The 27,363-nt window shown below is 41.4% G+C and overlaps 2 protein-coding genes across 5 annotated transcripts; one reads left to right on the top strand and one right to left on the bottom strand.

Moving 5' to 3' along the window:
• Positions 1–207: 207 nt before the first annotated feature.
• On the bottom strand, positions 208–5,375 carry LOC142651366 (RNA-binding protein 12B-like). 3 transcript variants are annotated; one of them, XM_075825966.1, is made up of 3 exons: positions 5,268–5,375; positions 2,771–2,803; positions 208–2,373 (listed from the first exon to the last, which is right to left on the bottom strand). In XM_075825966.1, exon 3 carries the CDS (start codon positions 2,347–2,349, stop codon positions 451–453), a length of 1,899 nt encoding a protein of 632 aa, XP_075682081.1. In that variant the 5' UTR covers positions 2,350–2,373; positions 2,771–2,803; positions 5,268–5,375; the 3' UTR covers positions 208–450. The 3 variants fall into 3 exon arrangements, with proteins under 3 accessions (XP_075682081.1, XP_075682082.1, XP_075682083.1); XM_075825967.1 differs by lacking the exon at positions 5,268–5,375 and adding an exon at positions 5,141–5,193; XM_075825968.1 differs by lacking the exon at positions 5,268–5,375 and adding an exon at positions 4,750–4,770.
• On the top strand, positions 5,351–27,363 carry LOC142651367 (RNA-binding protein 12B-like). 2 transcript variants are annotated; one of them, XM_075825970.1, is made up of 4 exons: positions 5,351–5,888; positions 9,243–9,291; positions 21,064–22,939; positions 24,400–27,363. In XM_075825970.1, the coding sequence occupies exon 3, from the start codon at positions 21,087–21,089 to the stop codon at positions 22,917–22,919; it is 1,833 nt and encodes a 610-aa protein (XP_075682085.1). In that variant the 5' UTR covers positions 5,351–5,888; positions 9,243–9,291; positions 21,064–21,086; the 3' UTR covers positions 22,920–22,939; positions 24,400–27,363. The 2 variants fall into 2 exon arrangements, with proteins under 2 accessions (XP_075682085.1, XP_075682084.1); XM_075825969.1 differs by lacking the exon at positions 24,400–27,363 and having other exon boundaries at positions 5,351–5,642; positions 5,723–5,888; positions 21,064–23,976.

The raw sequence follows: 27,363 nt of genomic DNA, 5'->3' as shown, positions 1-27,363 counted from the left end.
CAATACCTGCAACAATGTAATGTTTTTCTTAGAAAAATATTTAAAAAAAACAGGGTCTTTTCAATATTAAAAAAATATCTCCCAATCACAGAGAAGAACACCTAAAGTGAAGACAAATATAGACCTCATAACTTATAAGGTATTCTTGGCTTATAAGAATGGTGTATTCATTCATTATTTGCGAAGAAAAAAAATAATTTCCAGACATTCTTGCATTGTTTATAGGTCAACATTTTAATCCAAGACAGATACAGAACAAGCATTACTGGAGACAAAATGTGGAATGTGTTGAGAACAGAAATCTATTTTGCTTCTCCTGATGACCAATTTTTTAAAACTGAAAAAGTGTCCAGACTTTTAGAACAAAAATTTCCATGGACGGTGAGAACGTTGTGAAACATGCGATTCAGTGGTAAAAAGGGGTTTAAAAATCGAATCCATCGTCTACTTTCAGATCCTTGACAAATTCAAAATAACCGTACGTTTTCCAATAGGTCTTTCATTAAGCTCATTTACAGCAGCCACTCCTTCATCGTAGTTATCCGTGCAGACTGTTGCAAGTCCCGTGGCCTTTCCCTGTTTATTAAATTTTATATCTATGGAGTCGGGAAGAATGTTATAACCATAGAAAAAATCTAAAATTTCTGCAACGGTAGCGGTGTATGGTATGTTTTTCATGTGTATTACTGCCCCTGATGACCTGACCTCACCGCTTTGGTAAGGAGTTGGGAAAGAGCTATTGTATTCAATAGGAGCGTCTTCCATGTCAAACCTGCCAAGAGACTCATCTCTACCACCAAACTCCATCGGATAAGAGTCACGTAGCCTTTCTGGAGAAGCTCTAAATTCCCTGTGGTCATATTCAGGCAATGCAAAAGACCTTTCGTGGGCTTCTGGTAGTGGAGTATTGATGTATTCATCTCTATAGACTGGTGAATGTGCCATGGGCGTTTCAACTGGAGTATCAATGAACGCGCCGAACTCTTTCAACTGCTCATCAGAAATACGCCTCAAAAGAACTTCTGTCCCCAAAAACAGTTGACGATCCAAGCCCTCAGCAAGCAATGCTTGTTCTTCAGAAGGGAACCTTACTAGGGCTTCTCCCAATCCAACTCCTTTGTTATCAAAAAGCAAGAATATATCATCCTCGTGCACAGGAAATCCAGTAAAGAACTTTCGAACTTCAGCTTTACTCACATCGAAGGGAAAATTCCTTAAGTATATACATCTCTTTAGACTGGATGGCTCTTGTCTTGGATAATCGTTAAACGTGCTCTCTTGTTTTTGGAGAGCTTGCATTTCATAAGACTCTATTAACTCCAACATTGCCTTCCGAGGGATAGGGAGGACAAACACTTGTCGACCCATTAAGTTGTTTTTGTGCAAACCAAGACATTTCTCATACTGCCATTCACTTGTTAACATAACAAAGCCTTCCCTCGTCCTAACTTTATGATCATCAAACAGAAATTTGATCTGGGAGTCTGCCATATCAGGTATGCCCAAAAAATGCTTAATATGTTGTTTTTCTACCGCATACGATAAATTTTTCAAATGCACATAAAATTGTTGGTTTTGCGGTGACCTAGACCTTGTTCGTCTCCTGGATTGTTTCGAGTAAGCCACACCAACTTCGCCTCCAGCATTCACCCACTGATCTTCAGTCGTTAGCTTTAGATTTATAAACCGATTACCTATATATTCATTATTAAAATTCAAAGCTGCATCAGCATCCTTTGCACTTCCAAATTTCACGAGGCCATTTCCATTCTTAAGACCATTAGGTCGCAAAAGAAAAATAATATCAATTACATCTAGGCCTTTAAAAAAACGCCTGATATCTTCCTCCGTCGCACTGTACGGTAGCCCATATAAAAACACATAAATTTCTTCATTGGGAGACTTCGCTTCTTTTTTGTCATATTTTTGCTTGTATGCTTCGCCATGTTTTGAGCCACTGCCGTCCAAGTCAGAATCAAAACTCTTTTTCTCGAATTTATTTTTATTTGCTCCTTTCTTCACCTTTGCTGATCGGTTTACATCACCAGACGGTGGTACAGCCGGATGCTTCGGATTTTTTTTACTTTTACGGCTCATTTCTAGAGTATTCTGCATTTCTGTCTTGCTACTAAGAAAAAGCTGAACATTTGAGGTCTTAATAACACCTCCAGTCCGACTCATGGCTCGTCTAGCATCTTCATCCGTTGAAAATATAATGAATGCCTCACCAAGATTCCCACCAATAATATGCACTCCTCCATCAGGAATTTGCAAACCAGTGAAGAAATGCCGAATATCAACCGAACCAGCAGAAACCGGAAGCCCCTGTAAGCGGATCACTACAGCCATTTTTAGAGTCTGAAAGAATTTCACCTAAAAAGAAAAGTGCACGACAGGAATTAAATACTTTGCACAAAAAAAAAAATATTAATATACAACACCACATTTGACCTTTTTACTGTATAAAAATGTTTTTTTGCTTGAAAGCGGTAACACAAAGCAACATACAAAGGTCTGAGGAGAAGGCCAGAGAGAGGCCTATCCAAAACAAACACGCACAAACCAAACCTGTAAAACCAGATTATTGTAGCAACTGGATTATGCAATAAATACATACACAGCGTGAAACAGGGTGGGGATGAAGCTTCACATTGCCTTTAAAAAATAACGATTTAAAAAATAAAATTTGAAAGTAAAAAACAAATATAAAAATTTCAGCCTCACGGTCTTCTTTCCAAGCACAAAAGACAGCCTAAAACAGTCTTCTTACCTGTGTAAATTCTGAAGCTCTTTTGGAATTTAACTGTAAAAATAAAATAAAACAGATATAAATGTATAGTACCTTGAGAGGAAAAAGAATTCACACTGCAAGGTCTCTCAAATAACAGAAGAAAAGTAGTTCTTACAGCAGCTCTATAACAGAACATATATTGCTGCACACAAAGTCCTTGTTCACACAGGAAGTTCTGGCACCCCCCCAAACAGAAGTGGAGATATATAGCGCTACCTATAGCTACCGGTGTGATCAAGTTCAAGGCTAGCCGTACCCATTAGAACAGCTATAGCTTCTGATCCCCCCCCATACACGTGTAAGGGTATGTGCACACGAGAACTGGCTTTTACGTCTGAAATTACAGACTGTTTTCAGGAGAAACCAGCTGCGTCGTTTCGGACGTAAAAGCTCCTCCTCGCATTTTGCGAGGCGTCATTGACGCCCGTAATCTTGAGCTGCTCTTCATTGACTTCAATGAAAAACGGCTCAAATTACGTCCAAAGAAGTGTCCTGCACTTCTTTGACGAGGCAGTCATTTTATGCGTCCGACGCGTAAATGACAGGTCGGCACAGTACGTCGGCAAACCCATTCAAATGAATGGGCAGATGTTTGTTGACGTATTGGAGCCGTATTTTCAGGCGTAAATCAAGGCATAATACGCCTCGTTTACGCCTGAAAATAGGTCGTGTGAACCCAGCATAAGGCCGAGCGTGCATGTATAGCCCTTGCCAGACACCTCAAGCGGCAGCTCACATGAGAAAATAAGGCTCGGGCACCTTGAAATCCATCTGCCTAATCCTTCTCCCCCCGACATCTGCTGTCAGGGTGAGTCGAGAGGCCTTATCCATACTAGGTGTTCACACAGCGTTTTTTTGTCAGGTACAAAAAAAAAAAAAAAAAAACCTGCGGCAGATTTTGAATTGCCAGCACTTCTTTTCTCCTGCCAGCCTTTTTTTTTTAAGCCATTGAATGAGCGCCACAGGCCCCCCCCCCTCCGCCATTGATTTCAATGAAAGGTCAGAGGGGAAACTGCTCAAAGAGAAAGCATGCCGATTTTTTCCCGCAAGCAGCCAAGTCACCAGGGAAAAGAAAAAAAAAACACCTCTGCCTCCCATTGAAATCAAAAGGGGTGATTTGGGGTGTTTCTTGTCGCTGATTGAGACGTGGTTTTCACATCAAAATCCGTACCAAAACAGGCAGTGCGAGCGGACCCGCAGATAGTTGACCTATCCGGTTTGGCCAACATTATTCTAATGTGACTGGCCATCTTTACAATCAATACAAGGTTAAATAGTTCGGCTAATTTCATGCGTCGCAGATTTTGTTAGCCTTTGCAATGCAAAAAGTTGTGATCTGCGTCAAATTCGCAACGTCTGAACTCAGCCTTGAAGGGCTTTGTCTAAGATTAGAAAAGGGCTAAAGCTACATTACCAGAAAAAGAACAGTTTCTTTGTGGGGTGGGGGTTAAATGAATTATCCAGGTTGTTGAATTATAATTTTTTTACGAACGGCTGCAAACATTCTAAAAAAAAACCCACAAAAAACCAAAATGAGAATACTCACCTATTCTTTGCCCTGGCGATCCAGGGTGTTCCTCAAGGTGTTTATTTTCATACAGGCAGCAGGTGACCGCTGCAACCAATCAGAGGGCTCAGCAGTCATGTGTTACAATCCAGGCATGAACACCTAGTGACGGATGTCAGGAATACAATACCTCAGCGCTGAGTCCTGATTGGCTGCAGCGGTCACATGCTTCTTTCACGTAAACAAACACCAGTAGGACCGTCAGCGCTGGGAAAAAGAATCAGCGAGCAGTGTTTGTTTATTTTATTTCAGGACATTTGCAGTCGTTTATTAAAATTTTTTTACAACCCGGATAACCCCTATAAACCTTATTTTTCTAATTCTGGAAAACCCCTTCAATGAATCTATCACCATCAGCAATTCCCTCACGTAATAAAAAGCAATCCTGTACCAGAGGAAACTTTCAGTGGTAACCTGGCAAGGTTGAGAAAAATTCACATAAAATAGGACGTTATAAAAAAGAAAAAAAAAAATCCCCAACAAGCCTGTGCGGTTTTCGGCGCTAAATATTAGCCTGGTGGCCGAGATCTGGGATGGAAGTTCAGCATTGAGGAAAGCAGGAAGTTTCTATTTCATTCAGTAGACAACACGAATCCGACTCACACATCCCCCTGTAGGCGAAACATTGCAATTACACCAGTCGATGCTCTGCAACTCCCAGCACAGGCAATATAACAGCAGCCATGACCTGCAAATGTCCGACACCAACCAACATAAAAGGACCAGGCACAAAGAATGCCGCCTAATACATCGGTCACAAACCGAACCAACATAAACACTACCTCACAAAACTCAGCGCCCGGCTCCGAGTACTGAAACAGGGCGGGAAGACTATGGTCGCACACTCCTAGATCTTATACCGTTCATTCCAACGGAGTTAACGTGACAATGTGCGCGGCTCATATTTACCAAATATCCCCCTAGTACCCAAAAAAAGACGAACGCCGCAGCTCCGGACGCGAGATTTTAGAAGTCCAAAATGGCGCCCACTGTCTCCGAATCCTTGCAACGCCTAGAATTTTCTAGTTTGACGCGCCATTGACGTCATCCAAAAGTTCCAGTCGTTGCTCAGAAGGCAGACATTTTGTTGGTTGTTATTAGTTATTTGGCGCTAACGGTTAATTATATAGTATATTAGTATACAGTACGTCGGGGAACTATAGCTGGCTATAATTGAGTGTTCTGTGTGGAGAGTTTCAGTCAGCATGCTGCATATTTACTGCCTGCTATAGAAATACTTTCAATTTCCGGTGTTTCCAGTCGTATTTCATTTCTCTCCGAAGTGTAAGTATTTGCGCATAGAATAATTAATATCGGTATATAGACACACACTAAGTTCACTTGCTGCGACTTTTTATTTCTAGTCATGCGTGTTTGCGGGGGGAAAGCATAATTCAGCGTCTGGGGAATCGCGCATGCGCAGTAGTGGGAGCACCGTCCCCGGCCGCCATTTTCTTTAGACGTCGTTAGTCACAGTGGAGGAGGACTGCAGACCTGTGCCGTGTCTGGGCCTTGATCACGAACTTTATGGTTCGTATTATTATGTTTATTACTGTTAATGTTTCGGCCGCAGTTTCAAGGCCCAGATGTGTGACCTACAGAGAGAGAACTTGTGGTACATGTGTGTATATGGCAGGTTACTCGTGGTGCATGGTGTTGCCTCCTGTATGTGCTGTGGTTGCCAATAGTAACCGCTCAGGTCACTTCAGTTATTAGCTGGTCTATAGAGGAGACTGGCAGTTATGAGGAACTGCCGCAATGGTCTGCACTTGTTTCTCTTCTCCAAATCGTTCAACCCCTTAATGACCAGGCCTGAAAATGCCATATTGACCAGCTACATTTGTTCGTTTTTGCCTTTCAGCAGCCATAACTTGAAATTGTATATTTATTCTTGTGCAGTTTACAGGTACAAAGAAATGATTGTGTAACTTATTTTCGCTTGTGAATATAGAAAAAAAATATATATATATTTTATACCATTCATGTTTCTTGCTAAAGAGGCTCTGTCACCAGATTTTGTAGCCCCTATCTGCTATTGCAGCAGATCGGCGCTGCAATGTAGATTACAGTAACGTTTTTATTTTTAAAAAACGAGCATTTTTGGCCAAGTTATGACCATTTTTGTAGTTATGCAAATGAGGCTTGCAAAAGTACAACTGGGCGTGTTGAAAAGTAAAAGTCCAAGTGGGCGTGTATTATGTGCGTACATCGGGGCGTTTTTACTAGCTGGGCGTTCTGACGAGAAGTATCATCCACTTCTCTTCAGAACGCCCAGCTTCTGGCAGTGCAGACACAGCGTGTTCTCGAGAGATCACGCTGTGACGTCACTCACAGGTCCTGCATCGTGTCAGACGAGCGAGGCCACATCGGCACCAGAGGCTACAGATGATTCTGCAGCAGCATCGGCGTTTGCAGGTAAGTAGCTACATCGATTTACCTGCAAACGCAGATGCTGCTGCAGAATCATCTGTAGCCTCTGGTGCCGATGTGTCCTCGCTCGTCCGACACGATGCAGGACCTGTGAGTGACGTCACAGCGTGATCTCTCGAGAACACGGCTGTGTCTGTGCACTGCCAGAAGCTGGGCGTTCTGAAGAGAAGTGGATGATACTTCTCGTCAGAACGCCCAGCTAGTAAAAGTAGTAAAAACGCCCCGATGTACGCACATAATACACGCCCAGTTGGACTTTTACTTTTAAACACGCCCAGTTGTACTTTTACAAGCCTCATTTGCATAAATACAAAAAATGGTCATAACTTGGCCAAAAATGCTCGTTTTTTAAAAATAAAAACGTTACTGTAATCTACATTGCAGTGCCGATCTGCTGCAATAGCAGATAGGGGTTGCAAAATCTGGTGACAGAGCCTCTTAAGGCTTTGTTCACATCTGCATCAAGCTTCCGTTCATGGATTTCGTCAGACCATCTGTTTGCATTACCTTTTGATTTAAATGGTAATGCTCTTGTTGCAAATGGTTTCCTTTTGTCTCTGATTCGTAAGGTTTCAGTTTTTTTGCGGAATCTATAGTGCAGTGGACTACGCTGTTGATTCTGCCAAAAAAAAACAGAAACCATTTGGAACAGAAGCATTACCGTTGAAATCAATGGTAATGCCAAACGGAAATCTCTGGGTTCCCCTGATGGAAAGGTCTGACCAATGGAAGTCCGACGCAGATGTGATCGAAGCCTAACCTGTCAAATTAATTCTTCAGGTTATTACGGTTGTGTAGTTACCTAATATGTGTAGGTTTTTATGTAATGTATGGGCAATAAAATATATTTGACTTTTCTGGACATTTCTTAAAGTGTGACATGTCAGAAGTTTGGATTGGTGGGGGTCCGAGCACTGAGACCCCCTCCAATCGCTAGAACGAAGCAGCTGAAGAGTTCGTGTGAGCGCTCAGCTGCTTCGTGTCTGTTCGGCTTTTACCGGAAATAAATGTATCGGTGTACGGACTCAATAGAAAGTCTATGAGCCTGTACTCCGATACATCGGCTTTCCGGAAAAAGCCGAACAGACGCGAATCAGCTGAGCGCTCACACGAACTCTTCAGCTGCTTCGTTCTAGCGATTGGAGGGGGTCTCCGTGCTCGGACCTCCACCAATACAATCTTCTGACATGTCACTATGACATGTCAGAAGTTTGTCGAACATTTACCTACACTTTAAAAGGTAACTAAATGTTCAACAAACTTCTGAAATGTCATAGTGACATGTCAGAAGTTTTGATTGGTGGGGGTCCGAGCACTGAGACCCTACTAATTGCTAAAACGAAGCGGCAGAAGCACTCGTCTAAGTGCTTAGCCGCTTAGTTTCTGCTTTTTCTGTAAATCAATGTATTGGAGTGCGGGATCAATAAAAAGTTTATGAGCCCATACTCCGCTACATCGGCTTTGCGGAAAAAGCCGAACAGAAACTAAGTGGCTCACACGAGCGCTTCTGCCGCTTCGTTTTAGCGATTGGTGGGGGTCTCCGTGCTCATACCCCCACCAATCAAAACTTCTGACATGTCAGAAGTTTGTTAAACATTTAGTTACCCTTTAATTTATAGCTTCACCTATTGTGGGCTGTATAAATATGTGAGAACACCGCAGTGTTACTGCTTGACATTGGCTGCGCTGAGCAGCAGACACGTTGCATCCTTTTCACATATGGGTGAATAAACCATTTGAAATCTAACATTGGAGTGCTGCCTTTCTTCTCTTTTGCATGATATTAAAAAATAGATGAAGAGTTGCAATTCTGCCGCACGGCCACTATACGGTGTATGGAGCCTTTTGCTTCCAGCACTAAATACTGCATAACATCCGGTGCCCAGGGGCAGGAGGAGCATCTGATCAGTGCCGGGTCCGGACGCTGGACCCCCATTGATCATATGCTGATGACCTACCCTATGGATAGGCCATCTTCATGAAAAATCATCCCCTGCCCTGACAACCCCTTTAAATCGATCCCCCAGTCCAAATTTCACTATTCATATCTGCTGCTCCACTCCTGATTGATCTGGCCTCCGTTCCTGCATTGCGGTCCGCTGTTTTATGCTCTCCAAAATGGCCGCTGCAGTCTCAGACTTCCCTATGGAGAGCTTTTTTGGAAATATGAGACACCCCCACCCCCTTCACTAACCTCCGATGTACCAGCGCTGATGATGATGGCACATCTGGACACGGGCCAACGTCATTTGAATTGTATAGTCAAATTATTTATATGGACTCGAGGAGTGCTTTAAAAGTATTCTGGAAGCATCATTGAAAAAAAGGCAGCGTTTTGGCCACGCAGAAACTTTTTTTTTGCCAAATATTTTTATTTTATGGTATTTTTTTTCATTAATGTGACAATGTTTTTTTGACTCACTTTATTTATTGTTTTTTTTTTTACATTTGCAGGTACCTTATACAACATAATAGCCAGCAAACAGCAGCCACAAATATACAGGTATGGGATTTGTTGGCTTGTAACCACTTGGCAAAAAAGGATAAAAACTGCCGCATTGAATAATTGTTGTTTGTGTGTGATGGATATATACTGTTTTTTTTTTTTTTTTTTCTTCTTCAAACTAATGAATTACTCAAAATAAGTTTTTCAAGATCTCTGCTTGCTTTCATCCAACAAAATTCACGATTCATTGTCTTGGTTATATAATGGACATACAGGTACTTGACAGAGAGAACTTAGTGTAGCTAAACGTTCGACAAACTTCTGACATGTCATAGAGACATGTCAGAAGTTTGGATTGGTGGGGGTCCGAGCACTGAGACCCCCACCAATCGCTAGAACGAAGCAGCTGAAGCGTTGGTGTGAGCGCTCAGCTGCTTCGTTTCTTTTCGGCTTTTTCCAGAAAGCCGATGTATCGGAGTACGGGCTCATAGACTTTGTATTGAGTCCGTACACCGATACATTTATTTCCGGAAAAAGCCGAACAGACACAAATCATAATGAGCGCTCACACGAGCACTTCAGCTGCTTCGTTCTACAGATTGGTGGGGGTCTCCGTGTTCGAACCCCCACCAATCCAAACTTCTGAGACGTCACTATGACATGTCAGAAGTTTGTCGAACGTTTAGCTACACTTTAAAGGCTATGTACACCTTTTGATAAGTTTTTATAAAAAGAACAAAAACGTTTTCAGTGTGTTTGGTGCAACTTTCTTATTACTTTTTATTAAAAATAATTTTACTTCTGAGATACAGCTGCTTTGTATTCTGTATACAAAGCTAGGGTTGCACGATGCATCTAAATATCAATACTATTTTGATGACGTGCACCCTCGAACAGTGCAGTACGGTGCATTCGTGTATTTCGATACTGAGCTGTACGGCCGCACAGCTTAGGCTTCGTTCACATCTGCGTTGTGGTCCCGTTCTGTCGGAAGTTTCCGTCAGAACGGGACCCTGAGCAGACACAAACTAACACCGTCGGAAACCAGAGGTTTCCGTTTCCATCACCATTGATTTCAATGATGACGGAGTCAGTGCCCGTGGTTTCCGTTTCTCTTTTGTGCACCGGACCCGTCGTTTTGCTGGAAGCAATAGCGAGTCGATCCACCGGTTATCAATCACATCTAAACTATGAATGCCCGATAATCGCCCAGTGTAAAACCCCCTTTAGACCTGGAAATGATTGATCCAGACCTAACATTCTGTTTTAGCACTTTTTTCCCAATGTGGTAGGAATATTGCTGTACACTGCAGAACTAACCTAGCTTAAAGAGCACTTTTCACCTTCCCATACATGTGCAGCACGTAATGGGCAGGGCTGCACAAACCCTGGGGCACTTTACATATTTTTTTCTACCTCCCTCCGTTATTTAGATATCGGTGCCGTTACATTTGGTGCCCGATATTTAAATAACCCCCTGAACAGTCAACGGGGAGTGTACTGGCAAGGGGGCGTGTTACTATGGCTGTGACACTGTCCAATCAGATATGAACAGTGCCACAGCAGGAGAGAGCGTGTGCGATTGCAGTCTTTTCACCCCAACAGGCAAGGGGGCGCTGTCACTGCTACGAACAGTGTATGAGCTGTAGAGCACTTGCACTGTCCGCACACAGCCCGCACACGGCACGTCACTAGTGATGTCGTATACCAGGCAGAAACTTTTAACTCTTTGACCACATGATAGGTATGCAGCTGGTAAACACAGCAGGCATAGACAGTGACATCACCAGTCATGTGCCCCATGGCAGCATCGAGAAACAGGGCCAATTTTTTTTAATTCGTTTTATTTAAATTGTTGCAAACAGAATAGATATACCGTATTTTTCGGACTATAAGACAGTTTTTAGCAAGAATAAATCTTGCTAAATAGTCCATGCGTCTTATAGCCCGCAGTCATGACTGCATCATTACTTAACCCCTTCCCGACCAATGACGTGCCGGTACATCATGGAGCGGGGGGGGGTGATGTATGGAGCGGGCTCACGCGCTGAGCCCGCTCCATACACTGCAGGTGTCCGCTTCTGACACGCTGCTGTAACGGCCAGGGACAGCAATTTCGCTGTTCCTGGCAGTTGAAAAGGCTTGTGCCATGATACATATGTGATCGATAAGGAGAATGGGGACCGAATGTCACCAGGAGCGCTGCATGAGAAGCTGTGACTTCTGTGTTCTATGTCAGGCAGCTTCATAGAGATCAATGGGATTCTTCTGTGCATGCACGAGCGGCTCTACATTGATCTCTATGGAGCTGCGGAACAGATAAGCCGGACACAGAACCCGGGAGTCCAGGCTTCTCATGTAGCGCTTTGGGTGACTTACATTCCCCTGTTCTCCTTATCGCTGGGGGTCCCAGCGGTCGGACCCCTAGCGTTCGGACCCACAGCGATGTCACATGTATCCCCTATCCTGTGGACCACTTGATTACATGTGGAGTTACTGATACAGCGTAACTCGCTGAGCTACTCTGTTTCCGTAACTCCCATAGAACTGAACAGTAGTTAGGGGAAACAGCGTAGCTCGCATGCTATGCTGCTTCCGTAACTGCCATTCACTACTGGAGTTAGGGAAACGGCGTAGTAACGCTGTTTCAGTAACTCCACATGTAACCAAGTTCAAGTCCCCTAGGGGAACTAATAAAATGTGTAAAAAAAAGAAATATTAAAAGTAAAAAAAACAAAACACCTTTTCCCATTTTTCCCCAAGCACAATGTAAAAAATAAAATAATTTGGTATCGCTGCGTCCGTAAAAGTCCAGTCTATTACAATATACCAATATTTAACTCGGTGAATTTAAAAATGTAAAACATCAAAATAGTTTTTTTGGTTACCTTACTGCTTAAAATGACATTTTAAAAAAAAAGTGATCAAAAAATCGTATGTACCAATAAAACTACAGCTCGTCCCGCAACAAAATAAACCCTCACACCGCTCAATCGATTAAAAAAAATATAAAAAAAGTTTTGGCTCAGAATGTGGTGAAACAGAATAAATTATTTTTTAACAAATAATTTTTTTTTCTATTTTCTGTTGTCTAAAACCTGGGTGCGTCTTATAGTCCGAAAAATGCGGTACATATCGACATAAGGTTTTCAATGCACAAATCAAAGGATATAACAGCATAGATATTATAGATATTCTAAGTGCAATAGCAACATTTCCAAAGATGTTTTATAAACCAGTATTAATATAAGGAACAAAACGAGTTGTCTGTGCCACCTTATAGTACATTCTGAAATATAGAACAGTATATAACCATCAGAACAGATAATAAACAGTATTGTGATAAATCTCAAGGAACTCGTCAAGAGTCTCCCATATCAAGAGTCAGTGGTGTCCAGCCATAAGCCCCACATTTTCTGGAACTCCTCAGGACAGCCCCTATGTTGATACACTAGTTTTTCATAAGGTATGATGGTGTTCACCAACGTCTTCCGCTGTGAAAGCGATGGCGGCTTGTCTGCCATCCAATGTATAGCTAGAATTTTCTCAGCCAGAAATAAAGATTCTCCCAAAAATATGCGTGCATAATGTGTCCATTGATCTTCATCCAAAATGCCCAGCAATGCGATTTTGGGAGAAGGAGGCAAAGCGATTGTTAGAAGGGATGTGAGAAAGTTAGACTTCTGACCAAAAGGTAGAAATGTAAGGGCAGTCCCACATAAGGTGCCAAAAATCCGCCTCTAAACCATAACATCTGTGACACGCCGAGGTTGGCAGTCTGCCCATTCTTTGTAGTTTGATAGGTGTTAAATATGCCTGGTGAATAATATATAATTGAATCCGTTTATTATTAGTCACCGGAGAGACTGTTAAATGAGAGCTTAAGACATCAGTTTTATCGTCAGGAGTAAGATCAGGGATTTGTAGTTTCCACCCATCATATACCGGTAAAGGTGTTGAGAACACTTTCGCTGATAACAAATGAGTTGTATAATGCAGATATGACCTCATTTGGACCTTGTGATTTTGATATGCCTATCAGGGGGTATATAGATATAGCTATAGTATTAGATGGGAATTGAGATTGGAAAGCGCGGCGGAGTTGAAAGTAGCGGTACCATCGCAAATGAGGGAGACCGTGTAGTTCCTGCAACTGATGCAAAGTGAGAAATGACCCCTCCCTTAAAACATCTCCCACCGTCGTCACACTCTGCCGCAGCCAAAACTGAGGTTCGGGCGTGGTTAATAAGGATGGTAAAGTAGGGTTATGCCACAGAGGTAAGTCTGTAAGGGTATGTTCACACGGCCTATTTACGGACGTAATTCGGGCGTTTTTGCCCCGAATTACGTCTGAAAATAGCGCCTCAATAGCGCTGACAAACATCTGCCCATTGAAAGCAATGGGCAGACGTTTGTCTGTTCACACGAGGCGTATATTTACGCGCCGCTGTCAAATGACGGCGCGTAAATAGACGCCCGCGTAGAAGAAGTGACCTGTCACTTCTTTGGCCGTAATTAGAGCCGCTATTCATTGACTCCAATGAATAGCAGCGCTAATTACGGCCGTAAATGACGCGGCGTTCAAGCGCCTGCACATGCCGTTACGGCTGAAATTACGGGGATGTTTTCAGGCTGAAACATCCCCGTAATTTCAGCCGTTACGGACCCCCGCCGTGTGAACATACCCTAAGAGTATAAACGGGGCCAATTTCGATACAGTAAGTGCATTACAAATGTAATCACATTCCGGGATTAAAATCGCTGACACATAAAGGCTTTATCTCGGAAAACCCCTTTAACAGAAGCCTGTAAAAATGACCATACACTGCGATACTTTAGTATTAGGGTATGTGCACACGCTAGCTGTCATTTACGTGTGAAAAGACAGACTGTTTTCAAGAGAAAACAGCTGCCTCGTTTCACACGTAAATGCTCCTCGCATTTTGCGAGCTGTCTGAGATGCTCGTAAATCTTGAGCTGCTCTTCATTGAGTTCAATGAAGAACAGCTCAAATTACGTGGCAAAGAAGTGCCCTGCACTTCTTTGCCGAGGCAGTCCATTTACGCGTCGTCGTTTGACAGCTGTCAAACGACGACGCGTAAATTACAGGGCGTCTGCACAGAACGTCGGCAAACCCATTCAAATGAATGGGCAGATGTTTGCCGACGTATTGTAGCCCTATTTTCAGGCGTAAATCGAGGCATAATACGCCTCGTTTACGTCTGAAAATAGGTCGTGTGAACCCAGCCTTACAGTGTATTGTACCAACGATCTAATGATCACTGTTTCCTATCCCCCAGTGGGAATAACGTTTTCAAAAGTAAAAATCAACAAAAAAAAAAAAAAAGTATTAAAAGTTTAAAAAAAAAAAAAAAAATGTTTTCCATTTATCCTCAAGTCCTATAAAAAAAAGAAAAAATTAAACACCAAAATCGTTGATTTTCGGCACCTTAGCACAAAAAAAAAGTAATAAGTGATCAAAAAGTTTTGTCCTCACACCGCTCAATCGACATAAATTAAAAAAAGTTATTGCGCTCAGAATGTTGTGAAACTAAATTTTTTTTTTTTTTTTAACAAAGTCTTTTTCTTTGTAAAAGTAGTATAATATAAAAAAAAACTATATAAATTTCGTATCACCGGAATCTTATTGTGCCGCAGAATAAAGTTAAGTTGTAGTTTTTACTGCACGTTGAAAGCCGTAAAAACGAAACTTTAGAAAAAATGAAGAAATCCGTTTTTCCCAATTCCATTCCACAAAGAGTCTTTTTCAGTTTCCCAGTACATTATATAGTGCTTTAAATTGTGCCAATAGACAACTTCTCGTGCACAAAAAATAAGCCCTCACACCACTCAATTGATGGGAAAAATGAAAAAGTTATGGGGTTTGGGAGGCGGGGAGTGGAAAACGAAAAAGCAACCATGAATAGCTGATGGGTCGGGTCCGACTTCTGGGACCCCCACCGATCAACTGTTTTGAAGGGACTGCAGCGCTTCTTTCACTTCATTTCTACTTGCTTACTGTGAATCGTTGACATAGATGTAGCTGCGATTCACGGTATTACAGCCTTCTCCCATTGAAATGAATGTGTGTACATGTCTGTCGACGATTCAGTGAGCAAGTAGAAATGAAGGGGAAGCAGCGCTCGTACGAGAGCTACGGCCCCTTCAAAACAGCTGATCGGCGGGGTCACGGGAGTCGGACCCAGACCCGTCAGTTTTAAATGGCCTATCCTGAGGATAGGCCATCAATTTTTACTGGCTGGAAAACTCCTTTAATGATGGAGTGATTTATTTTTTAAGTTTTATCATCATTACATTTCAAAAGCCATAACTTATTTTTACTTTTTTGCGGGACAAGTTGTATTTTTTTAATGGCACCATTTTAGGGTACATTTAATTTATTGATTAACTTTTTGGGGGGGGGGGTAATAGAAATATCTGAGATTTCGAAACTTTTTTTTTCCCGCGTGTTAAAGAGGCTCTGTCACCAGATTTTGCAACCCCTATCTGCTATTGCAGCAGATCGGCGCTGCAATGTAGATTACAGTAACGGTTTTATTTTTAAAAAACGAGCATTTTTGGCCAAGTTATGACCATTTTTGTATTTATGCAAATGAGGCTTGCAAAAGTCCAAGTGGGCGTGTTTAAAGTAAAAGTACAACTGGGCGTGTATTATGTGCGTACATCGGGGCGTTTTTACTTCTTTTACTAGCTGGGCGTTAGGAATGGGAGTGTATGATGCTGACGAATCAGCATCATCCACTTCTGTTCGTTAACACCCAGCTTCTGGCAGTGCAGACACACAGCGTGTTCTCGAGAGATCACGCTGTGACGTCACTCACTTCCTGCCCCAGGTCCTGCATCGTGTCGGCCACATCGGCACCAGAGGCTACAGTTGATTCTGCAGCAGCATCAGCGTTTGCAGGTAAGTAGCTACATCGACTTACCTGCAAACGCCGATGCTGCTGCAGAATCAACTGTAGCCTCTGGTGCCGATGTGTCCTCGCTCGTCCGACACGATTCAGGACCTGTGAGTGACGACACAGCGTGATCTCTCGAGAACACGCTGTGTGTCTGCACTGCCAGAAGCTGGGCGTTCTGAAGAGAAGTGGATGATACTTCTCGTCAGCACCCAGCTAGTAAAAGTAGTAAAAACGCCCCGATGTACGCACATAATACACGCCCAGTTGGACTTTTACTTTAAACACGCCCAGTTGTACTTTAGCAAGCCTCATTTGCATAACTACAAAAATGGTCATAACTTGGCCAAAAATGATCGTTTTTTAAAAATAAAAACGTTACTGTAATCTACATTGCAGCGCCGATCTGCTGCAATAGCAGATAGGGGCTACAAAATCTGGTGACAGAGCCTCTTTAAATTTACGCTGTTTACCGTGCGGTATAAATAACCACTGTGGGTCATAACGATTACAGCAATACTACGTTTTTTTATGTTTTACTACTTTTGTACAACAAAAAACTTACTAATATACTTTAATTAAAAATTCTGTGCTAAATGGGGCAGTTCAAACCTCAGGAAGTGCTGGAGCTTTTCTAATAATGATGACGCTCCGACACGGCCCTACGTGACAGATCTCTTGCTTCATGTGCTGTTCGTGAACATGACCACAAGGGGCTGTCACATTGCCTATTGCTTGAGTCCCAAGCAGAGCATCAGCTAGCGCTTTGCTCGGGACTCCAGCCCTGCTCCCGACGTCCATATTTGGTCAATTCAGGGGTTTGCTATCGCTGGAGTTCGCACAGCTTAGCATTGTAATACATGAATGTATGAGAGCGGGGCTGCGGCTGTGTAATACAGCCATTGCCCCGCTCCTGAGTCCTGATAAGTGTGCGCCGTCAGGATGATGCGATGTGGCCAGCGCTGTGCTAATGAGCGGCGGCACTGAAGACAACGTGGCGGGCGCACTGCAAAACACCCCCATGTTCTGTCTTCAATGCCTGCACCGTTGCTCATTAGTGCACTGCCGGCCGCATCACATCATGCTGAGCGCGCGTGCACTTAATGTCAGGAGCGGGGCAATGACTGTATTACACAGCCGCAGACCCGTTCTAACAGCGGAGATCAGAGAAACCTCTTATCTCCGCCTTTGTTCCCCTGAATGCTGCGATCAAAGCTGACCACAGCATTCAAGGGGTAAATGAGAAGGGGGGATGCCCCTTGGATCGCATCACAGGAATCCCTGTGACGCAATTGAGGGACATACCATTTATGGCCAGACAGCCCAGGGTCTATTGAAGGACCCCAGGACTGTCTTACAATATTTCCTGTTAGAGCATGCTTAGGTATGACTTTTCAACTGTCTGTGTACTATCCGTACACAGGCTAATGTACTGTAATATAGATATATGCCAGTACATTAAAGTTTAAAAATAAAGTAAAAACATAGAGTAATGTTAAATTTAAAAAAATACACATACACCTTTTTTACAGTAAGCATTACATAAAATATGCACGTATTCGGTATTGGCGCGGCCGTAATAACCTGCACAACAATTTTTTGGGATCATTTATGATGTGTACTCTGTAAAAAAAATAAAAAATAAAAATAAACTGCTTTCCATCAATTATTGTGAGGCACGAGGTGTGATGAGTTTAACCTCCATGTGCCTCATTAATAGTAATTAACCCCATCATGTACCTCACACATTAACCCATTATGACTGAGAAACATGATGGGGTTAATTACTATTAATGTGAGGCACATTCAAAATTCATCACACCACGCGCCTCACATCAGAAAATGGAAGAATTTATATATATATATATATATATATATATATATATTACTGTTGGCAAAGTATCGTTTCAGTATTGAAATCGCAATACTACACAAAATATCGGTATCAAGGTCCAGATTCTGGTATCTGGACATCCCTACGTGTCGGAGCGTCATCACTTTTAGAAAAGCTCCAGCACTTGCTCAATCATTCATGAGGTTTGAACTGCACCGTTTAGCACATAATTTTTAATTAAGGTATTTTAGTAAGTTACTTAGCTTCACATATATATATTCTTGCAATGCAATTTTTGATCCCCGGATAACCCCTTTAATAATTAAAAATTAGTTTCTGTGTTGCCGTATTCTTAAGAGCCATTACCCTTTTATTTTTCCGCCGATGTTGTTGTATGGGCTTATTTTTTGCAGGACTACTTGTAGTTTTTATTATCTTTTTGGTGTACATCTGAACTTTTGGTTGTGGCGATACCAATTGTGTAAGTTTTTACATTTAGGGTAAAAAAAATCTTCTTTCTGTCTTTTTTTTTTTTTTTTTTTTTTTTTTTTTTACTTGTGATTTTTTGTTTAACTTTTTTTTTATATAGTCCCACTATGGGACTTTGCTATGCAATGATTTGATCGCTTTTAGAATACACTACAAAAATGCCACTTAAACGCCACAAACCAAAATGGAAACATCTGTGAGTGTGTGGTTTTCCCAGAGTAAGGCTATGTTCCCACGGAGTATTTTGCAGGCAGAATTTCTGCCTCAAAATTCAGTTTGGAAGTTTGAGGCAGAATTCCCTCTCCCTGCACGCTGATTTTCGCAGCGTTTTTTGCCCGCGGCCATTGGGCGCTGCGGGCATAAAACGCCGCAAAATACGCTTTCTCTGCCTCCCATTGAAGTCAATGGGAGGTCAGAGGCGGAAACGCCCGAAGATAGGGCATGTCGCTTCTTTCTCCCGCGAGCCGGTTTTACCGCTCGCGGGAGGAAATCGCCCCGCCTCCCTTTGAAATCGACGGGAGGCATTTTCGGGCCGTTTTTGACGAGCTTTTTTGCACGGTTTCCGCGTCAAAAAACTCAGTGTGAACCTAGCCTAAATATGTACACTTTTTGCTTGTGGCACCACTGCCTTTTCACTATTTGAAACCATTTTTTATATTTGGTTTGTTAAAAAAGATGCAAAACATGATAACCTAAAACATGGAAAATAAACATGAAGACTTGTTTTTTTAGTTAGTGTAATGACCGAATTCTGGAGCTTTTACTTTTGTTCCTTTGATTGTTATGCTATATTCAGACTTGTGTCGCGGCTTTCCTTATAAACGTAAGCCACGCCGCTAATATAAACATAATCTTAGGATGGAAAACAATGAAGGCCGATTAACTCCATTAACTTTCAATTGGTGCCGTTGTGGTGTCTGTCGTTTTAAGGGGAAAAATTTGTGTTGCGTGCAGCACTACTTCTCTCGTCAAATCTGACAGAATTAGCGATGGAGGCTCCAAGTGCAAATGTGAACAAAGCTTTAGTGCTGCTTATTGTTTTCAGAAGTTTACACAAGATTGGTTCAGCTTCTGGGCAAAGTATAGAATAAACCAGAAATCATACATTGTGGATTGTGAGTATTTTTAATGTGGGACATTTTCTACACCAAAAGAGAAGTTTCACTCTGAATTTTATATAATGTTGCAGAACATGCCCCATCTATAGCTAATTTCACATGATTGCTTTGTGTATTTACCCATTTGAGGAAATCTTTATGCAATAATCGAGGGTAACTACAATGCGAATATGGTTTTCAAGAATCATCGACATGTGAACATACCCTAAAGTTACTAATATAATTTGCAAGGGGTCACAGCAGGCATCTTTCTGATGATCGCGACTGCTAAAACTGTTAAAAAATTTCCTGTTGATGATTTACTCTCTGAGCTAGATTATTTTAAATGCGCTCGTAAGAATGAAGAAGCTGTTGCCTATAACTTAAATGGGCATCTCCCTTTGAACAAACTTTGCGTAAATCAAAAGTATAAGTGAATATAAGAAACTTTTTGTTATATCTTATTAGATAAAAATTCTACTTTCTCTACTTATCATGCCCCCCCCCCACCCATCCTAAACTGTTCACTCACTTTACTGCCTTCTCATCTTGTCGAGCTTTGAGCTCACTGAGGGAGTAGATTACAGCTGCCCATTGGAATCTATGGGGAGGGGGAGGAGGAGAGCAGGCGTAGATTGAGACAGGCGAAAGACACACACAGATGTGCTGCAGCTTCTAGTAAGTGTTAGGCTGGGTTCACACGACCTATTTTCAGACGTAAACGAGGCGTAGTTAGGGTGAATGCCCAAGCCTACGCGTTTCGAACGCGGTCTGCGTTCTTAGTCATGGCATTCACCCTAACTACTCCTACTTTTCTGCCTTGGGACTGCGTCTCCCTTCCGATTTTAATAATTTCCTTAAATAAACATGGGACTTGTTTTTCCCTTTTAACCAACATCAGCGCTGGATCATTTTCTCCTTCACTTTGCCAACCCAGCCTAATAGTCATTGTAAATCACTTTTCTAAGGGTACGTTTTCATTGTAAAGTGATGTATAGTAGAGAGCCACACCACTGCAAAACCACATGTAATCTATGCAGTTTTGCTTTGGGTTCTCGTAATGGCTCGAATTCTGCCGAGGCCCAATGTTTACCATTTCTGTATCTAGTGTCTAAGCCAATCTAATAATTCCAACCTAACAAAAATCGCTGTGTATACATGCAGATAAAGTATCTTGTGTCTCTTATTGTTTTAGGTCCTATTGAAATATGAATTCGCTTTATTTAATACACTTTTTTTTACAGGGATTTAGAAGGTATTTTTTTTTTTAAACCGCATAGCGTGTGATATGTTTGAAGTCATCACATATACATTTGGTCCTTAATGGAAAACCTATATCTCCTGACTTCTTATATCAAAGTTTTTCTCTTGTATATTAGATTATGTGAACATCGGTTCTAATGTCAGACTAGCTTTTATCCGTAGTACGTGTCCATTCTCTTTTTGGCAGAAAATTACAGGTGTAATGCGCTTTTTTCCCTATCTGCAGGTATAATTGCTTTTGACTGGAAAATGTCGCTAATCATCCGGCTGCAGGGTCTTCCTGCTGTAGCAGATTCTTTTGACATTCGTCAGTTCTTTTGCGGATTGAATATTCCCAGAGGAGGTGTGTATATCACAGGTGGAAAATATGGTGAGGCTTATATTGTGTTTGCAACATATGAAGATGCCCGGTACGCCTTGAGCCTGTCGGGACGTCTTCTGAAGGATTCATATGTCCATCTAACATACAGCAATGAAGAAGAAATGAGACGTGCATTGGAGATATACCAGATAGGTCTAAAGCCGTCAACAAGTGCTTCAAGTAACTCTGATGTTAATCCAAGAGGTCCTGAAAAGAAATTTTTGGCAACGTTTTCATACATATACATACATGGAATGTCAACCAAAGCTACAAAAGTGGAAATCCGAGAATTTTTCAGGGGACTTCTTGTTGAAGATGTCTTATTTTTGAAGTTCATAAATGGAGTGAGGAATGGCAATGCCATTGTCAAGTTTGGAAGAAGTGCAGATGCGAGTGAAGGACTGAAACTTAACAATATGCCCATTTGTGGTTCACAAGTAGCACTCAAGCTTTCTAATGAGGTTGAATGGACCAAAAACGGTGGAGAACTTGTTTCAAAGAGAAAGCGCTCTCCTCAACGTTCATCTAGCTATGAAAGACGACGGAGCAGATCCAGATCACCAAGAAGAAGAACTAGACGTATATCACCTTATGTACGTGATTACTATGTGCATCTTATTAATCTGAGCTACAGAGCTGAGAAAAATGAAATCAAGAGGTTATTTTATGATTATGACATGAAAGACTCTCAGATTACCTTCCTAGTTGACAAAGAGGGTAATAGAACAAGAGAAGGTTTTGTCATGTTCACTACCGAAAAGGGTTATAAAAGAGCAATCTGCTTAAACGGTGAAGACTTCAAAGGCCGCACTATAACTATATTACCCATCTCCAAAAAGGATATGTTGCAGTTCATTCAACGCATGAGTGTCAGAATCTGTAAAGATAAACAAACTAGGAGAAAGTCTCCAAGTCGACAAGAACGAAAGTACATATATATGCGAAATTTTGCATTTGATGTAACTGTGGCTGATGTCCAGAAATTCTTTTCTGGGCAAACTGTAAAAGAAGAAGACGTTTATCTGTTACATGACGACAAAGGTATCGGTCTTGGGGAAGCATTGGTAAAATTCACAGATGACAAAGAGGCATCTAATGCTGAAAAAGTAAATCATCAAACGTTTCTAGGGATTAAAATCCTATTGAGCCGCATCACTGAGGAACAAATGAAGGCATTAAAGAAGGCTAACGAAGATATCCCCATTGTTACTGAAGCAGATGACGCACCTGATTTTACTTCAGAACCATTACCCAATCCTGTTTCCAGTGTGAAGGAACCACCAGTCGAAACCAATGGAGAGACAGCGCTGGACTCCAATGAGGTAGGAATGTGTTGTGATTCGGAAAGTGTCCCACCTTTAAATAAAGAATCAGAAGACACATTCGGATCAGATATTGCAACACCGTTGATTGAGAACGATCCAGCAGAGGAATTTCTGGACAATGAAAATTGCTGTGATGAGGAAATGGCCTACGAAGGTGACGAAACCAAGAACAGTGAAGTAACTTTACTGTTTATTAGGAACTTGCCTGCTTCCGTCACAGTTGCTGAAATTTTAGACCTTTTTCTTGACTACAAAGTGAGCTCTGTGAATCTCAAAAATATTGAAAAGGGCATAGCCACTGTGCGCATGCTAAATTATGCAGAAGCAGTAGCTGCCATAAATGCCCTTAACAAGAAAGAAGTGGGCCATAAGCAGGTGTTCCTCAGTTTATTTTGAGTTCTGATACAGTATACTTGGTAAGTGTTTTCCTTTAGTAATTTCCTATTTTTTGCTAACTTGAGCCCTTTGGGGTCATTTTCGATTGTTTCACTGTCGTTAATATTCAATGTTTTGTTCTGTGACAAATCCAATATTGTTTGCAATATGTAATTGTTAATAGTAAAACAAGTATAGATTAGACTAAAACAATACACATTAATAAAGCAGCAAAAAAATAAATTTGCTAATGTCATTCTGGTAGGACTTTACCAGACTTGTAAAAATGGCTTCCACAATCCCTTATGAAGGTCAAGATCTATTTGCCATACCTTGCGTTTTTGAATAATCGGTAGTTTGGAGCACGTAGGCTGTGAAGATCACTCCACACACTATATAATGTGCTGTTTATAAACACTTGTAAACTTTATGGTGTCAAATCACCGTTTAATTATTTCAAAAAGCTGAAGATTATAGCTAAAATAGTTCATTTTTTTTTGTTTAGAAATAAATCTCCCCTCATTAGGCCAGGGCTACACCTGGAATTTTTGTGATGAGAGTCCAATTTTAACAATCGAGGTACAGCTTGTTGCCTGTAAATCAGTCTAATTATGTGAACTTCTGCTGTCACTTGTTAAAATTGGAAAATCTCTCTACAAAAAGCCTAGGTTTAGCCTTATAGGTACCTTTCGGTGGGCTTCTGCACACTGTGGGACCTATTGCATTTGTTGTAGACTGTCAGGGTGCATTCCCATCACACTGGTAAATATCCACCTGGATTTAAAGGAACACGAAAAATCGAAATTAAAATCCCAGTAATTGCTTCCTTAAAGGGGTTATCCGGGGACCAAAAATTGCATTGCAATAATATATTTATGTGAAACTAAGTAACTTACTAATATACTTTAGTTAAAGATTCTGTACTAAATGGTGCAGTTCAAACCTCATGAACAAAAGCTCAATCATGCGGGGCCGTGTCGGAGCATCATCATTGTTAGAAAAGCTCCAGCACTTCCTGAATAATTCATGAGGTTTGAACTGCACCATTTAGTACAGAATGTTTAATTCAAGTATATTAGTAAGTTACTTAGCTTCACATAAATATATTATTGCAATGCAATTCTTGGTCCCCGGATAACCCCTTTTAATATCCTCCTCTGCTTTGATCCTATTTTGTCTCATGTTGCAATTAAACTGAGGAATATATACAGAATTATTCTGTACGTGTTCCAGGAGATCAACCGTTTCCCCTACTCCTCTGTTTGGCTATAAGACAACTGGCTGGTGCAGGAGCCTCTGCCTGTCTGCAGGACGACACATTGTTAAGCCCTCCCCTCAGTTGTTCAGCAGCCAAAAATGGAACAGAACAGCAGGAGATTACCCCATGTGTTCTCTGCAGGATTGCTACAACACTGTTTGTTTCAGGAACATGCAGAAAGCCCTACAGATTGACAATGTGAGCAAGTTTTAAGTTTTGTTTACTTTTACCATTCATTTCTAGGTTTAATGGCATGCTGAAGATTTATAAATCCAGAGCATGTCCTATCCTCTCATAGATTTCTTCCAGACTTGCAGCAAATTTTACCCGTTGTAATACAATTATTTTGGGCATGTTCGGTAGCTGCAGCTGTTAATGTTTGGCAGCTTCCTGTGAGTTAATAAAATGATTACAGATTCCCATTTTCAAGATGAGTTTGAGACTTCTCTCCATCCTGAACACTTTATGTGAACTGCTAGCTGAGCGCATACATCTTACTACCTACTCTAAGCTGAAGTTTATTTTGTCTATACATCTCTGAGAAACTTTTTTTATAGATATTCCTGTCATAGAGAGTTTCTGAATGGAGTGTTGTGTATACCCACTGGCTATTATCATTTAACAGTTTAAATATACATAAAATCTTCTTCTGTATTACTTTTCTTCTGTATAACATTTCTGTCATTTGGAACCTCTGGACTTCGATTAGATAAGAGCTGACTTCTTCAAACCGTGGAGTCTAAGGTTTTTCATTGGTATTTACCTAGAACCCATATGAGGAGGCAAAGACTAAGCTCTAGGTGAACCTCCAGGTTATGACCCTCAAGGTAGTCTTTTACCGGAGCCATCTGCACAGGCATAGATTAGGAACAGGATATGCTGGAAATCTTTTATAGACCAATACCTATTGGGAGAGCAAGGATCTTGTGATTCCTGAATTATGATATTAGGGGGCAGATAGTAGTGGATGACCGCAAGAGCTAGTTTTGCATGTGCATTTCTCTTCATTTGACTATGAGACTTCTGCCGAGTGCACACATGGCATAATGTCTTCGGTTGGTATACCCCTTTTAAATGACATTGTACAAGATTAATGCCCATTGCACACAGCCGTGCCTGTAATCAGCAGACAGCCAACTGCGTTTTCGGCCCGTGCTCCTATACAAAGTATGGGAGCACGGTCCATAAAAAGCAAAGGATAAGACATGTCCTATCTTTCGCGGAGGCTTTCTATGGCCCGGACACCTTCCCCTAAATATACTGGAAGGTGTCCGTGGTCAATAGAAATGAATGGGTCTGTAATTGCGGACCGTAATTACGGACAAATTCTATGGTCGCGTGCATGGGGCCAAACTGTGTGACCAAATCTGAGCAAGGTAGCAGTGGTAATAATGAAGTTCTCCTTGGTAGTAACAGCTGTGTCCTTTCCACTTTTCGAGTAGGCACAGCAGCCCACTCCCCTCACCTCTTCCTCTATAGTCAAGTAAATTGCCATTTAGTAGTCATGAGTTTACGGTAGTCTATAGACTCTAGACTGACTACAAATTGTTATTTTAAAGGAATAATCAGAAAAAGATGAAAACATTGCCAGCAATTCCTCCTTTAATCACCTGCTTTCCTTTTGATACTATTTTTGTCTCCTTTCAATTTAAACTGAGCAATATATAAAGAATTCTTCATGATGTGTCTCAAGCGATCAGTCATTTACCCCCTCTTATGCCTTACAATCTTGTCTGGCTGTTAGACAACTGGCTGCAGCAGGAGCCCCCCCCCCCCCCCTCTACCCTGTCTGCAGTAGCACACGTATTGTTAAGTTCCACCTCTATTTGGTTAATCTCCTCCCCTCAGCCATTCCATTTACCAGTCTACATGACTGTTTGTTCCAGAAACGCGCAGAAGTTTCTGTACACTGACCAATACTGTGGGCAGCTTTATTTTCTGTTTACTTTTATCATTAATGTCTTGGTTTAGTTTTCCTGGGCTTTTATATAGATTGACCTATCATTAATATGAGATCAGTGGGAGTCCAACTCCCTGCACCCCTACCGATCAGCTGACTGAAGGGGCCACAGCGACTAACTTGAATGGGACAGGAACTGCCTTATTTTTTTAATTGCATTGATTGAGCATTCCTTCCCCATCCAACTGTAAAGATGCTTAAAAAGTTAAGCCGCTATGGATGTGTATGATTGGTGGGGGTACCAGCAGTCGGACCCCCACTGATCTGATATTCATGACCTATCATAAGGATAGGCAAGTCCCTAAAAAACTTTTTAAGCATCTTTACAGTTGGATGGGGAAGGAATGCTCAATCAATGCAATTCAAAAAATAAGGCAACACATTAAATAGGGTTCCTGAGCCTTTTTAGATTTTTGGCATACCCATAGGTGAAAATAAGAATGAAAGCCTAAAAATTTACTGCACTTTCACAGAAATTTTGATATGTCCGAGACATATCAGAAGTTTTGATCGGTGGGAGTCCAGGTTTTGAGAAGCGCTGGTCGAGAGATTTGCACCTTTTGGCTGTGGTTGGCTCTCCTTAGGCTAAAGACAGGCTTGTAGAATGTGTTTTTTGGGGGGGGGGGGTTTCACTGATCAGTTTCTAAGAAATACAGGACAGGACATGGATGTTATTTGGTGCTGTCAATTGTTTTTTTTTTTCCAAGCACACGTAGACTTCTATGGGCGAGTCTGGTGCACAGAATAGGACATGCGGTGAGTTTCTTGCAACAGACACAGGCTCCATGAAAAAAAAAACTTGTGTGAATAGACCCATTGACTTTTATTGATTAGTGAGCTGTCCGTTGTTACACATCCGAAAGGGCAGAAAGCTCGGGTAAGCGCTTATGGACGTTAGTTTTATTGGGTTTTAGCGCCCGTACTCCCACCGAACAAACTCTTAATTTCTCTGTGACGTATCAAAGTAACTTTTTAAAATTTCTCTGTTGAATCCATTTTTAATTCAAAATAAAATGCACACAATGTGATTGTAGTCTAATATTCAAGCAGGAACTATAGAGCCAATTAAGCCATAGACCTGCTACAAATGTATATTTACCTGCTAATGCAAAGTATTGATATTAGTCAATTTATATCACATTTTAATAGCTTGTCAAAGCGTTTTACTGGAATTTAGAAGAGAACCACATACTCTGAACTTTGAATTATACATCAATAAAAACTAAACTGCTTTAATTGTTAATAAA

The sequence above is a fragment of the Rhinoderma darwinii genome, chromosome 5, assembly GCF_050947455.1.
Source record: "Rhinoderma darwinii isolate aRhiDar2 chromosome 5, aRhiDar2.hap1, whole genome shotgun sequence".
Lineage (NCBI taxonomy): Eukaryota > Metazoa > Chordata > Amphibia > Anura > Rhinodermatidae > Rhinoderma > Rhinoderma darwinii.
This window is presented reverse-complemented; position numbering and strand designations above follow the sequence as displayed.